This window comes from Cyprinodon variegatus, unplaced genomic scaffold (assembly GCF_000732505.1).
Source record: "Cyprinodon variegatus isolate N-32 unplaced genomic scaffold, C_variegatus-1.0 Scaffold336, whole genome shotgun sequence".
In the NCBI taxonomy this organism is placed as follows: Eukaryota; Metazoa; Chordata; class Actinopteri; order Cyprinodontiformes; family Cyprinodontidae; genus Cyprinodon; species Cyprinodon variegatus.
Genome location: NW_015150789.1, coordinates 27,068 through 42,150, shown reverse-complemented (window position 1 = coordinate 42,150; position 15,083 = coordinate 27,068). Strand labels below are relative to the sequence as shown.

Sequence of the window (15,083 nt, the reverse complement as noted above, 5' to 3'; positions counted from 1 at the left end):
TTTATCTTTCCCTGGTTTTGCTATTGGTACTATAATTGATTCTTTCCATTCCATTGGTAATTTCCCCTCCTCCCAAATTTTATTATAAAATTCCAATATTATCCCTTTAGATTTTTCACTGAGCTGACTTATCATTCTATACCATATTTTATCTTTCCCTGGTGCTGTATTTTTAAGTTTTGTAAATGTAGAGTTCAATTCAGCTTTTGTGAATTCAACATTTAACAAATTATTTGCTTCTTCTTCATTCTGCAACACATCTTTATATTTGAGTTTTGTATTTTCTCTTCCTTTTCTACCCTCCTCACTAATATTGTCAGAACTGTGGATTTTACTGAATGTTCTTGCCAATATTTCTACTTTATCATCGTCTTTAACTATACTTATATTATCTACTTTTAATATAGGATATTCGAATTCTCTTTTAATGCCATTCATTCTTCTGTGAAGCTGGACTCATGGAAGAGTTTCGATTTTACCTCTTTGGCTGCAGTCAGGTTGTTTATGTGCTGCCCCCTGATGGCAATACCAGGAACCGCAAGGCTGACCTTTGAATTAATATATATTTTTTAAATAACAGTATTCTAACCAATATATTTACCTACTTTACTTTATATTCAAAATATAATAGTCACACATCCTCTATTTTTTATCTAATATAATTACTTTTTATTATTAACAATATTTTGAATTGTTTTATTTTATTCTTTTTTTTTTATTTAATACTAAACTAACCTTTGCTACCAGACTAAATAATTTTTTTCCCAGTTTTATTTTTTTGTTTGTTTTTTTACTTATATGGCTAGTGTTAATCCCTATCTATCATTGTGATACTGGTAAGTATTTTGAGCTCTTGGGGGGAAAAAATGCAAAAAAGTATTTCATAATTTTGTGAGAAATTTGCCTTTTTAATTCCCATCCAGACAGATTGGCAAGATGCGTAAAAAGATTTCATATAAACATACCTTGCACCTAACATTTAACAAAAAAAAAAACTCAACCTTGAACCTCTGATTTGTGTAAATTAATCAATTGGGGGGAAATCATGCAAAAACCATCGGTGGGACAAAAAGGAAACCATATTTTGCTGATATGAAAGCATTTCCTTTTTTTAATGAGATTTCATGTTGAAACAAACAGAGGATTGGATCATTTCTTTGAGCATCAGAAGTGAAAAAGGTCCTCCATAATAATTCTCTCACATGCAGAAGAAGTTAAACATTATGGCATAACGTATAGCAGAATTTGACACTAATAAAAATGTTTTTTCTTAGTGTTTATACATCTGGGATAAGCTATTTAGATTTTAAATTTTATTTACATATATTTTTATGTCTAGGAAAAACATTACAGCACAGAAAATACTATACACTCATAAAATTCTCATCTATTATTTAGAAAGTTTAAATTCTTCTCAAAACTCACTGGAAAACATTAGAAACCTCATTGATCTTGATTGAAATGCATCACAGACCCTGGATCTCCAAAGCTGAGCAGATAAACAGAAGCAGATATTCTTTGCCCTGACAAAGAATCTTTAGTTTAGATATTTCACCAACTGTTGGATATGATAGTATGAGGAAAGCACATCCTCAATCAAGACTCTGGTTTTCACTCATTCATTTACCTCCAGAAATGATGAAGTACAGCATCAGGATGAATAATAAAAACTACTTTGCTCATTGGCCAATGCTGCTTTAAATGTCTATCATTCACCTGCTGTAGCTATGCAGTGTTACACACCATTAAACATTTTTTGAAGCTGGAAGACACTTGATTATGTGCATATGCCGCAGATTAGATCCCAATTTTGTAAACATGGGAATAAAAAAAAGAGCTTTCATGAGTCGAGATTTGATGGACAGGTAGTTTCTGATAAAGATAAAGGCGGCGCAGAGGATTATTGGTCGCCCTCTCCCCTCCCTGACAGACATTTACTCCACCCGGTGCCTCAGCAGAGCCAGGGCCATCTCCAAGGACAGCTCCCACCCTGGCTCCACCCTGTTTGACCTGTTGCCCTCTGGAAGGCGCTACAGGCAAATGAGGATCGGGACAAACAGACTCAAGAACAGTTTCTTCCCCCAAGCCATTGCCGCCCTCAACTCCGACCTGCACTGTCGGTCACTTTACACCTGTTTTACACTATTCCCCCCCCCCCACAATCTGTGCCAGTACTGTTTACATTTCCTTTTCCTTTTAATATATTTATATTTTTTTATTTTTCATTTTCTATTTTATTTATTTTACGGTAGCTGATATAGAAGTCCCAAAAATCTCATTGTATCCGTTGCAGAATATGATGACAATAAAGGCTTTTTGACTTTCATTCTAGTTTCAAAAGTGGTTTATTAGAAAAAAATATATATATATATGTATATATATATATATATATATGATTCAGCTGTAGTATCAAGGTGTTAATTTATTGTATCTCTTATACTATATCCATTGGTTGTGCTGCTCTTTTTACGTCTCTTTGCAGGTGATGACGTTTTATTGTTATCTCCCTTTTATCTCCTCTTTCTTTCATCTTTTCTCCTTTTTTTTGCTTTTCTTTTCCTGTTCTACTTACATTGCAGTGTCCATATAATCTGTAAAACTACCTGCATGCATTATAATAAAGCAATTTATATGCATAAATGAAGCAGAACACTATGGCGATAGTCGTACTGCTCCACTTGTGAAAGTAAAATCTGTTGGGCCCCTTTTGGCATCAAGACAGTAATTCTTCCTGCCACATTGCCAGACAGGACACTGCTTAAAAAAACAAACAGAAAAAAAAAATATATATATATATATATTTAACAATTCTCCAAGATCAGCAAATTAAAAGTTAAAAACTGACGGCGCAGAAGTTTAAAGTTTGATGCTTTTTATTTAGAAATTCAAAATATGCACCAGTCCTCTTTGGCACAAAGTCAGAGAAAGCCATCTCGTATCTATTTTTATTCTTTAAGTAGTGCCACATTTACCGTAATCTCTAAACTTGCAAACATTTCAACAACCCTTGAAGCCTTGAGCTGAGGAGAACAGGAGCAAACACTGTATATAAATACTGAGCTTTCAAAGAAACGCCTTGATTAGCCTACCGTAGGTGACTCCAGAGGGTCGGGGTTGAGCTTTAAAATAAAAGTGAACCTTCAGCATCACAATTTCATGCACAAACGCTCGATCATGTTATGACAAAAGGAAAAAAAAATGAAACACATGTAAACAAAACACTGCTACTCAGCAGAGATTACATGAAATGTATGAGACGCTGCTTCCTTCCAGCTTTGCTTACAATCTTATTTTGCCCTAAATTAATGACTGATTCCGAACACGGGACACATTAAATTGACTCAATTTTCTTCTACAAAGGAATACTTAAAAAGAAAAGGGAAAAAAAATAAGTTTAACGGATTTTATGATTTTAATTGAAAACTTAATTTTTTAATTAGAATTTTTTTAGTGAGAAAAATAAGAATTAGAAAATAAAATATGATCAAGTGCCGACTTAATTCAATCTGAGTCACTCTTTTCAATAAATGTGCCAAGTGAGGGACGATTGCACTTTGCAGGGTGTATTTGCAGCTCCATCATGCATGGAGGCGGCCGTCCGATACATCAGCTAATAATTTGAAGAGGATCTCCAGGACAGCCTGGGGCTCCGGTTCAGATCATGCTCGGGGCGGCGCTGTACAGGATGACGTCTCCAGTGACCCGCAGCAGGGTCACCTCTTCCAGACCGCCCACTCTGTGCTCATATTCCAGCAGGTGGGTGCCGTCCACAGCCACTTTGAACATGTCCTCTTCAACTAGGATCTTCAACTGAAAGAGCAGCAAGAGAAATATGAAGGGTTACTTCATTTAATCTGCATTTTCATCCCAAATTTATATATATATATATTTTTAAAAAAAGGTATTCCAACTAGGGCTGGGTGATATGTATGAAGGACCAACTCTGCCATATTTAAAAATAAATACAGAAATAAATAAATGCTCAATAAATGTATAAGCATACAATTAATTGCCAACAAAAAATGGAGACATAAATGTACATAACTCTTAATTAGCTTCTTTATTTATTTGCCTTTGTAATATTTACCTTATTTATTTTTCTGTCCTTTATAATCTTCAACTTTATTTTTTAATTACTTATATTTTTAAGTATTTATTTATGTGCATGTTAGAGTCTGATGTCGAGTCTGAAGTCATTAGAACTTTAGTATGGACTTTGCCAAACACAACAAAAAATCGCCATCATAGCCTGGCTATAGACCTGGCTGCCGTCAGCTTCGGAGCTCCGCTGGCTGCCACGGTCCTCTCAAGTTCGTCACATTTTCTTTTAAATTGCGCATTAAATCTGTGAATGGGCCATATGGTGATGCTTAAAAGTATAAGGTTCTCGCCTCAAATGATCTTAAAACGTACTTTTATTGAACAACAGCAACAGAAAAGAGAACATTTAACTTAGTACTCTGAGCTCTGTGAGTTAAGAAGATGGAACGCCAAGCCAACCAATGAGCAGAAGTTGACTCTCTAGGACACACCCCCTCCTCATTTGCATAATGACATAGAAATGCATAGAGAAATGTAAAAAGGGCAGACAGAAATGTAAAAAGGCAGAGAGAAATAAACAGCAGCGAAGAAATAACTAAGGTAAAAAAATACAAAGGAAGAATAAAACAGACAAAAATATTATAACATGCACATAAATAAATACTTAAAAATATAAGTAATTAAAAAATTAAGTTGAAGATTATAAAGGACAGAAAAATAAATAAGGTAAATATTACAAAGGCAAATAAATAAAGAAGCTAATTAAGAGTTATATACATTTATGTCTCACTTTTTTGTTGGCAATTAATTGTATGCTTATACATTTATTGAGCATTTATTTATTTCTGTATTTATTTTTAAATATGGCAGAGTTGGTCCTTCATAGATATGAAGAAAATCTAATAACATATATTTTGGCTATATCAATATATATAAAGATATGTTTAAATTAATTTAAAAAACAATAGAGTGCATAAAATTGCTGTGATATACTCAATCTAACTTATGGTTTCAAATTTAAAACATTTTATTTTAACCAGCTCAAAGCTTTTCACTAATAATTCTCACTCATTATGTCTTTTGGTGTCAGTATTAGACCTTTAACATGATTCTAGCAACCAAAAAGGAAACAAAGCAAATAAAATGCTAAATAAACAAGCCCTCTTTTGTGAATAATTAAAAAAAGCGGAATGATAAAAGAAAGTGATCTCAAGAAAAAAAAAAAAAAAGTCGAACTACTGTTAAAAAAATATGAGCATTATCGGAGCATTTCGAAACTATTTGCATTGATCTTTACGTGGTGGAAATTTTGAAGAAGCAGAAAAAGTTGTAAAATTGAGAACATTGCTAACTTTAGAAAAGTTCTGCAAAACCGTCTGAACAAGGCCACATCACAGGTATTAGAGCAGGGGTCACCAACCTTTTTAAGGCTGAGAACTACTTCATGGCTACTAAGCCATAAGAAGGGCTACTAATGCTGGCCTATAAACTTTTAATTTATCATTTTCTTCTAGATAATGTAATTTTTAATCTGTATTATTGTCTAAATGCTCTATAAACTATTAAAAAAGAAGAGCAACATTGTCAAATTAAATTTCAATGTGAGATATTGTTTTCAGAGGACGCTGAGGGCCCCCATGTGGTCCTGGAGGGCCCCTTGGTGCCCACGGGCACCGTGTTGGTGACCCCTGTATTAGAGCATCTTAATAACGTCTGTGATTTCCCTCCATCTCTTCCTTTTTCCCTCATATTTAATTGCTTTTTCAACCAACGATGCCGACATCATCGGCTTCACAGCTGATTTATTTAACGTTTTAATTGGTGAGCGGGGAGCGTGAACATGCGGTTTACAACATTCTTCATTTTGCAGCAGATTACTTTTTAGGTGGAGGAATAAATTTGTACTGCTACCTTTTGCAGTGATTTGGTTTTTTCAGCACGTCTTACAAATTAGCGCCTTTTGTTGGATGTATAAAGAGTATAATTAAAATGCAGGTAGAGAGCATCTGACCTCAAAACGGCAGCCCTGGACAAAGGGGAAGGGCCCCTCACGCTCCTCTGGGCCCCAGTGGCCTCCAAGGTTGGAGTTTCGGACAACGGTTTGCTCCGTAAAGCGGGGGTTGAAGTGAAAGACGATATCTGAACCTTTAATTAGCTCAACCTGGAACCTGAGGAAAAATTACATTACATAAGATTAAATCAACAACAAATAAAAAAAGAAATAAAAAGCTAAAGACTCCCCCAAACACACACACTTTTTAAACCATAAAAATATTTCTTTCAACAATATATTCTAAAAAAAATATCTCCTCGAACTTTTTCAGGTTACAGCCACAGGTTTTAATTTCTTTTTTTATTATTATTGCAAACAGAGAACAAACAAGAACAACATAGAACCTTAATAATTACACTCAGATACAACATCAAAGGGCTTTATAGAATATAGAGCAATTATTTTACATCAAAATCCAACCTGTACTCGAGGGTTGCAACTTTTTAAGGGCATTTATCATTTGAATAGTTTTAGCATTTCAGCTACATTTGAAGGATTTTATGTAGATATTAATAGAGGAAAATAAAATCTAGAAATTTGGTTTTTGTTGTAAATATTTGGAGCTGTGAATAGGTTATTTACCGTAAATCACAAAATAAAGTGATATTGAGATTTCTTTGATGAAAAAAACCTTGACATATCTCTCCAGAAAATTTTGGCTTAGTTACAATCCCAAAAAAGAAAGAATAAGCTTTTCTTCATTAGGTCCAAATCCCATTTATATCTTTTTATCAAAAATACTTAAACATGATAAAACTTATGAATAACTTTAAAGAAACTTCTCTTACATTTTTGTTTATCAAATATTCTTTAAGGAACCAAGTCTACTTCCAATTAATTATTTTCCAAAATATATTTTCAAATATGCTGGACTAGTAAAATATACAAGCTGGTGAAAAAACAACGACTCGTAATGTTTTAATACGACTGCCCCAAATAAAAGAGGGAGATTGTGAAGTGGAAACAGAAGTTACTTATTAGGAGCCACATTTCAGAGCAAAAGCTGCCTTAAGTGTTTTAGGGTGCGTCTTTACCAGATTTTTAAACTCGGAACATTATTTCAAATCTTTCTACTTCGCAAAACAGCTAAATCAAATCTGCAATCTGTTGCACTGGATAAACGATCTAATAATAAGTAAAAATTTCACAAATTAAGTGTATTAACACGTAATTTGAAAAGGTAAATCAGATGATTTGCAATGGAATGAGTATTTTTACTCTTAAAATAAGATAATCAGATAACATGCACTTGAAATAAGACGAAGCAATTGTCTTTTCTTATTTTAAGTGTAAATTTTCTTGTTCCATTTGCAAAACGTCTCTTTTACCTCCTCAATCAAGAACAAATGCACTTATTTTAAGAAAAAATGACTGATCTAGATTTGGATTTTTTTCCAGTGTGGTCAAAGCAATATTTATGATCTAAATCACAAAATGTCGAAGTAAAGTTTAAATTAGCAAACTCTTGCCGGTAGGAGCTGTTGCTAGTTCACCAAGTTTCCCCCCATTAGGTGCTTTCTCAAGTAGTTACTGGTTTTCCCAGGTGTGCTGTGGGGAAATTCTGGCCATGGTGACGCCATGCGGAGTGCGTGAGGCTAAAATGACATAATTTAAATGCGCAAAAACAATAAGCATAAATTTAACTTAAAGGTTTACAATTAACATTGCTTTTTTCCCCCAGCTTCAACCATTTTAGCATAAATTTATAACAGATTTCTAAGTTCTACAGAACCAAAGGACCCCCACAGCATGCTACAGCCACTGTCATGTTTACCAGCGGCCATCTGTTTGGGTTGATGTGCAGGTTTAGATTTCTATCGTACACCAGGTCAACGCGTTTAATCAATTAAAATGACTAAAAGTTTTGGTTTATAAAGATTTTATTTTTGGAAAATCAGGATTTATTTCAATAATCCACTCCTTAGGCTTCCATAGCTCAGAGTGACATCCATTCATCTTTTTTTTATTATGTGTAATCACAACTGATAAACTTGCTAACTGTGTGATACTAGCTGAAAACATTTAGTTTGTTGAATTTCCATTCTTTGCTCTGAAACATAATCACTTTACATGCATGTTTCACTGCATGAATTTCATTGCATTTTAAATTAGGGTCACCTCCTGAAGGGGATAACACAACACAAAGCTAGATTTTAAATTGGTCATTTTTACGAGGAATCTTAAGTGAGAAAAAAATAAATGGCTGTTCTGTACATCACCCAAAAAGTTCAATCTTGGTCTCATGAAACAAGAACTTTTTTTTTTATGTTTGCTCCATCTCTTGGCTTCTTAAAGGGCAGATTATACTTCTCCAGCCGCACACATCAAATTTTGCTTGGTTCTGGTCGCGAATCAGTTTTGCTGGTATGATTCTGCACCGTCGGTCTGGAATTTCTAGGGACGCTCAGCACTTTCCCGCCAAAGCGCAGGGGGGAGGCTATTGGAGAACTCACGAGAACTTTGGCAGGTGGTCACGAAACCTTTGGCGACGCCGGCGGGAATGTTTATCTTCCAAAACAACAATGGCGCATCTGCAAGATGTCACGGAGATTGATCTAGAGTTGCTAGACATCGAAGAGGAACAGGTTCTGTTAACGGAGTTGGCAAAAAGACTGATTAACCTTTCGTCATAGTTTTCCATTGTAATTGTTCCTTGATTTTTAAAAATGGCGCGCCCGGCACCGAATCAAGAAGGATGACCACACAGACAGCCGGAAAGGCGTACCAAGAACCAATCACAGCTGCTTTTTGTCTGTGCAGTTCCACTTCAGGTCTGCGCGGGTTTGCGACCGTCGGACGCGTTGTCAGGATTTTTGTTAGGTGCGCGAGGACGGTTGCAGAACCACTGCGCGGGGGGCGTGGTCGCCACAGAGAGATTTGACGGATGCAGAGGCTATGCGTCAGAAGCATACCGTAAATTGGCCTTAAGGCAACTAGTGACCGGGATCTTATCTAGCAATGTAGGAGAAAACAGGAAGGAACAGAAATTGATTGAAACTTCTATCGAACTTTATTTGCAAGCCTTAAGATCCGTCTATTCCCTTCCACTTCATAGTTTGCAATACTTTGTGCCACAATGTCAAGAACAAATGTCAAGAACTAACAATTAAGTTTGCTGCTGTAGACTGAACTTGTAAGGAAGTTAAAGAGGTCAGAACACTATCAGATGCATGATTCAACTGTTAACTCATAAATGAGTGGCAGCACTGATAGACTCCTGTAACAGGCTTCAACTTTATGCTACTTTGATGGATTGGAGGTTGAGCTGTTCAAGTGTTTGCTTCCTTCCTGAAGTGACTTTGAACAGACTCTAAGGATTGCTTTAGGAAATGTGTACCTTTGTGCACCAGGGACGGGTTCTCCAATTACTGTGATTAAAAGTCGCGGCATAATCCCAGCATGGAGGGGGAGATCATAAGGCACCATCTGAAAGAAATGTTTACAGTGTAAATAATGACAGTATTTGTTCTCCTCCACTAAGGAAGAAATATTCAAACATTCTTTCAATGCTTTTTTTTTTTTAATTATTGTTTCTTTTAAGGATGCAAAAGGAGAAATGGCGTTTACCCAGCTGATAATATCCTGATGATGAGCTCCAGGTTTCTATTTTGCTGAATTCAACGAACCAAGCAATAAGCTAAAATTCACAAAACAATTAAAATTGACGCTCCTCACATTCCCACTGCAATACCTCATTCTCTCCATTTGTTTCAGCACTAAGGAGTAGGTCACACTGACCGGTAAGATGTGGGGCATTTTTCACAGTAAATATCCAACATCTGCACAAACCAAAACCTGAGCCACATGGAACCAATCAATCAAAGTTTTTATTAAAATCATACATGAAAGGGACGAGCCAGAGCTGAATCTGACAAGTGCTGATAGATTACACCAATAGATTAAAGTTGCACTGATTAGGTAAACATCATCTGTAAATAATAGTAAATTAGATCATATTGCACTTAAAGAATTAAATCCTGGAGATTTAACACTGCATCTGAACACCAGTCGTTTATATGCATTTTGGCACCGATCAAACCACGAGATGAGGCTGGATGGGATGTCCGTGTCCGACTGAAAAGTTGAGTTCATTGCTTTCATTAATATGGTGGATTATATCTGGGCTGAAAGACAGAAATACATTCCTGTTGACTTCCACTAAACAAACAGTACTATGACTTTATATTTGCATTGCACCCAAGCAGAGACCAAGATGGGAAACATGTAATCAAATGCACCTCTTAGGCAGATCCCACCAGCAGATGCAGAGAAATAACTTTCAAATGAACGAGCCTTTAGGAGCCGACCCCCAGATGGTTTTCCCTCAAACACCAGATAGGATTTACAAAAGAAAGGAAAAAAAATCCAGCAAGTAAGCAAGATATAACGTCGAGGAAGAGCTTGTACTCACCAGTGTGCCTCCTGGACCGGCAGGACCCCCATACGGACCCATGGGGCCAGGACCATAGGGAGCAGGAGCGGGGGGGAAACCTCCCCCTGGTGATCCCCATGACCCAGGTGGGATTGGGGGGAAACCACCACCAGGGAATGAAGGGAAAGATCCTGGACCGGCTGGAGGGGGGAATCCACCTTGACCTCCTGGTCCGTACTGCCCATTGCCTCCAGGGAATGGCACATTTGGATAAGGGCCAGCGGGAGCACCAGGACCAGAGGGGAACGGTCCTGCTGGGTAAGGAGCCGGGCCTCCCGGTAGCTGTCCAGGAGTTCCTTCAGATGGATACTGCCCAGGGAACTGTCCAGGCGCCCCTGGACCCGAGGGAAACTGACCCGGAGCTCCAGGAGCAGGAGGATATTGTCCAGGTACTCCGGGGCCAGCAGGGAAGCCACCAGGTGCTGAGGGAGGCCCCGGGTATTGCCCCGGGTATTGCCCCGGTGCTCCGGGACCTGAGGGGTACTGGAACGGCCCCGGAGCTCCTGGGCCAGAAAAGCCACCGCTGAAGTCAGCTGGTGCTGAGGGCTGAGAGGGGGCCCCAGGGGCGGATCCGGGCCATCCTGGGTTTGAAGCAGGGGGATAGTTGCTGGCAGGAACAGCTGGATTAGTGCTTGTTTTCTTAGCCTGGCTCGGTGTGTCGTCTCCTAAAGCATCAGACAGCTACAGACAGAGAGAGAAAGAAAGTACAAATGACAGTCTCCACCCACAACAAAAACAAGTTATTTCCACAGCAAACTAAAAAAGGAATCCAGCTATTTCAACATGGATTAAATACAAATAATCAATAAACTCACCGAGAAATCTGACATGATCTAAAAAAAAAAATAGAAAAAGAGACTTAATTTAGTATGAAGTACTTCGAACACATTTTATCAAGCTGTAAATATATGTGGGCAGGTCCAAAAAGCTCTGAGTAAATGTTTCCACCCTGAAATGGTGAATCATAAAGTCCACAGCGACGGACAGAAAATAACTCAACATCAGTAAAACATTAAAAACAACAATATTATAACAAGGAAGAGCCTCTAAATCACTGTGGAGGCGGTGGGGATGTTTTAGCAATGTGAAAAACTACTGATATTCTCGGCTAACCGTTTAGCTAACCCCTGCTAAGTTTAGGTTTGTTTGGTCTACATTTATGGTAAGAAAGAAAAATAGAGAACTGATGTTATACGATACCTGTTTAAAAGCAAGACACTTGTTGAATGACAGCTGGTGACGTTTTTAGAAGCTCCGAAACCCTGTTAGCCAACTCCTTTAGCCTGGCGCTGCTAAGCAGTGGAAGCTAACGGTAGGTGTGTTTGGAAAAACTACACTTCCTGCAAAGGAGCTCGCGGAGCCACTTCCGGTGGAAACACCTCCAAATCCGCCCCCAGAAACATCTTTCAAAAATTGTCCTTTTTTTATTTTATTAATATTTGCAATAATCATAATCTTTTTTTTTTCTAAACAAATCCAGATATGTAAATATTAGATGGACGAAAATGTTTTACCATCCTAAGCAAAAACCTCAAAACGACTCTTTAGTTACAATTTACAGTAAAAGGAATAGACTGACAGACAGATTTAAAACTTTATTTAACCTTATAACACAATTCCTTAAATAAATAAAAAATATTTGCATCAAAATCTATAAAAACAGGGAAATCGTTTTTTTTTTTTTTTATTTAGTCAAAAACATCTACATAAAAAAATGCTCTCAGAGAGGATAGCAAAGGTGTACATGAATAGATAAAGAGCAATTAATAAAAGAAAAACAAAAAAGTAAGACAACTACCAGGGAATTTATCTTAGCAAACATTTAAATAAAACATAGACAGAGCCATAGAAATAATAAAAACAAAAAGGTGAATGCGCTTAGAATAGCAGATGTTTGGAGAAATCAATTCTCAATATTTTGGCATATTTGTCATTTTTAAAAATCTTTTTAAGAGAAGAAAAATAGGTTTTAAAGTCATTAATAAACCAGTGAAAGGAAGGTTTAGAATTTCTCCATTTAGCACAGTGGATATGAAGGGAAATCGTTTTTTGTAAGCATATAATTTTCACTGATCAGGGGCGGGGCTAGATGCCCTTAGCCAATCATTGGCCACCCCTACCATTTTCTACCCTATAATATCCATAGATATCCATAATAAATCCTTTATTATGGATATCTATGATAATATCCACCTTATTTTGAAACGCGGAAGTAACTCTGGGTCCAACTTCCGTTTGTGTGTGCCGCACTTCCGTTTCAGCGCTTTCCTATGCAAACTATCGCTAGCTTAACAGATTTAATAATCAATGTCGTGGCAACATTTTCCTAATTTGTTAAGCGATCAGAGTGGCAGGTCAGTGCCACACCCTCGAACTATTCTTGTGGTTAATTATACACATCAATATACTAATATTAAAGATGATAATTACAGAATTCATGCTCTTCTCAGAACTAGAATTTGTGTTATAGGGGTAAAGAGATAACGATCAGTCTCTGTGAGTCATCTAAGAGTCTTTAGTGAAATCATAGATGAATAACTATTTTAATAAAAACGTATTAAATGATTAATTTATTTAGATATTTGTACTTGTAAATATTAATTTTATGCAGAATGATTGTGGATAAAAGTAGGTAAGGACAATAGAAAAGTTGTTCGCCCCAGAACTCAAACCTGAAAGAATTGTTTCCACTATACCTTTAATCTAGAAAGCACAGATGTTTAAATACATGCATCTATTTCTTAGCAAAGGCTGTAGGAAAGTAGAGTAATTCTCATATTAGGCTTGACCCTGAGGTTCTGGGGCCTACCCACCTTCAGCCACCCCTCAGTGTACATTGGTTATTGCCTGGCCACCCCTATAAAAACTTTCTGGCTACGCCTCTGCCACTGGTGTCTTAACACTGTTCTTAAAATATAGTTCAAAATTTATTTTAAAACAGATAAAATTAACCAAACCCAAACTGTTCTGACCAAAAAAACTCCTATAACACATCAGCGAATAATGCAGGAGGTCACAAAGAAACCCAGAATAACATTTAAAGTTTGAACTCAGTTTAGGTCAGTGTGGATATATAATTGAGTATTAAAAAAAAGAAATAGCAAAACAATGGAAACCTTTGGAGATTTTCAAGTCTGGGATCACTGATCATGAAGTATAAAAAGGTCCATCTACCTGATATAGAATAAGAAATAGAAAAGACATTTAGAGGAAACGTCCTTGAAACATAATGGGAAAGCACTCTGTGGACTTCAAAGAACAATGACAATCTTTTTGCCAGGTGTGTGTCCTGTTGAATTTGATATAAATTTAACACAACGTTAACAGAACAACAAAAACTCTTCCTGCCTGCAGTCAAACAGGGTTGTGGTGATAATTTTGTCTGATGCTGCATCAAACCTTCAAATCCTGGACGACTGAGGAGAAAGTCCAGCCATCATTCTTCAAAGGTTTTCTGAGTTGCTTGGTCAAAATCTGGATACCAAATTAGATGTAAAATAGAAATAGAATAACAGATTGACAACTATTAAAAGTACTTGTTATAAGTTAAAGGGGAGAGTTTATTGTTTTTCACATTGGGTAACATTACTTTCATAGTCTTACTTCCATCATTAATTAAATTCTTATTTAAAACTACAGTCTATATTTATCCAAGCTACCTTTGTCTAATATCCCAATGCAACAATAGAAACGTTTGTCATCAGTCGTCTTAAAACATTTTTGCCTTTTAAAAAATAGGTCTAGTATTATAATAAAAAGCTAAATGGCTCTTTAATGATGTCCCTAAGTGTTTTTGTGACATTTATTACTTATTTTATTCATATATTTAAGTTGTACATAGAAAAGATATGCAACCAAAAAGGCCATTAAAGATTTTGAGGAACAGCAGAGGCATCACCATGAGTGGATTCCACTTCCTGCTCAGAGTCAGATTACTTCACACTATGGATTATCACTACATTTAATCTGGTGTAGTTTGTAGTACGCCAGTTGAATAACACCAATGAATACATTTACAGTGAATATGCTGATGATTCGAAAAGACATTTGTCCATATGATTTGCCAGTCAAGATCCAAAGACATATTAATATCCATTTTTTTCAGAGTCTGTTAAAGGTTTATATGAAGCTTTACTTCATATAAATACGCTTCACTTAAATTTATATAGGTTGGAGTCAGTACTATTGTTTTTAACTTTTGCATCAAAGATAACATGAAGGGAATGATTATCTAATTCCATTCATTCATGGGTATGAGATATGGCATATAACTACGGAGGACCTAGAGAGTCACTGAAACAGAACATTTTAAATTAAAAATGTGCTCTTTTTTTAATTGCCCATTTTAAATCCAATTATTTAAGTGGAATTGTAAATTGTATTTATTAATCTGTTGCTATTTCTAAATGAAGAATTAAACACCAAATTCATAAATCTGATTATGCATACCTGCATGTCAATATCGTTTTTTTTTTTGTTTTTGTTTTTTTTCGAAATTTCAGTTATTGATGTTTAATGTCAGAAGCATTTTACATATATTGTATTAAAGTTTAAAAA

General features: G+C 36.2%; 2 protein-coding genes across 2 annotated transcripts in view; both read right to left on the bottom strand.

Moving 5' to 3' along the window:
* synj2bp (synaptojanin 2 binding protein) overlaps positions 1 to 485 on the bottom strand; it is a 9,646-nt gene extending 9,161 nt beyond the window's left edge. The window contains exon 1 of the mRNA XM_015385339.1: positions 459 to 485. The gene's annotated coding sequence lies outside the window, so the exon portion shown is untranslated. The remainder of the gene's footprint in view (positions 1 to 458) is intronic.
* A 2,949-nt stretch (positions 486 to 3,434) lies between these two features.
* LOC107091426 (galectin-3-like) lies at positions 3,435 to 11,885 on the bottom strand. Its single transcript, XM_015385348.1, has 6 exons — positions 11,727 to 11,885; positions 11,342 to 11,359; positions 10,506 to 11,207; positions 9,432 to 9,520; positions 6,053 to 6,209; positions 3,435 to 3,810 (listed from the first exon to the last, which is right to left on the bottom strand). The coding sequence occupies exons 2-6, from the start codon at positions 11,354 to 11,356 to the stop codon at positions 3,655 to 3,657; spliced, it is 1,119 nt and encodes a 372-aa protein (XP_015240834.1). The 5' UTR covers positions 11,357 to 11,359; positions 11,727 to 11,885; the 3' UTR covers positions 3,435 to 3,654.
* Positions 11,886 to 15,083: the final 3,198 nt, after the last annotated feature.

Coding starts and splice junctions, on each gene's coding strand:
- LOC107091426 (XM_015385348.1), bottom strand. Junction 6,210..9,431: donor CCCGTCCCTGGTGCACAAAG/GTACACATTTCC, acceptor ATTTTTCCTCAG/GTTCCAGGTTGAGCTAATTA. Junction 3,811..6,052: donor TCCAGGGCTGCCGTTTTGAG/GTCAGATGCTCT, acceptor CTGCTCTTTCAG/TTGAAGATCCTAGTTGAAGA.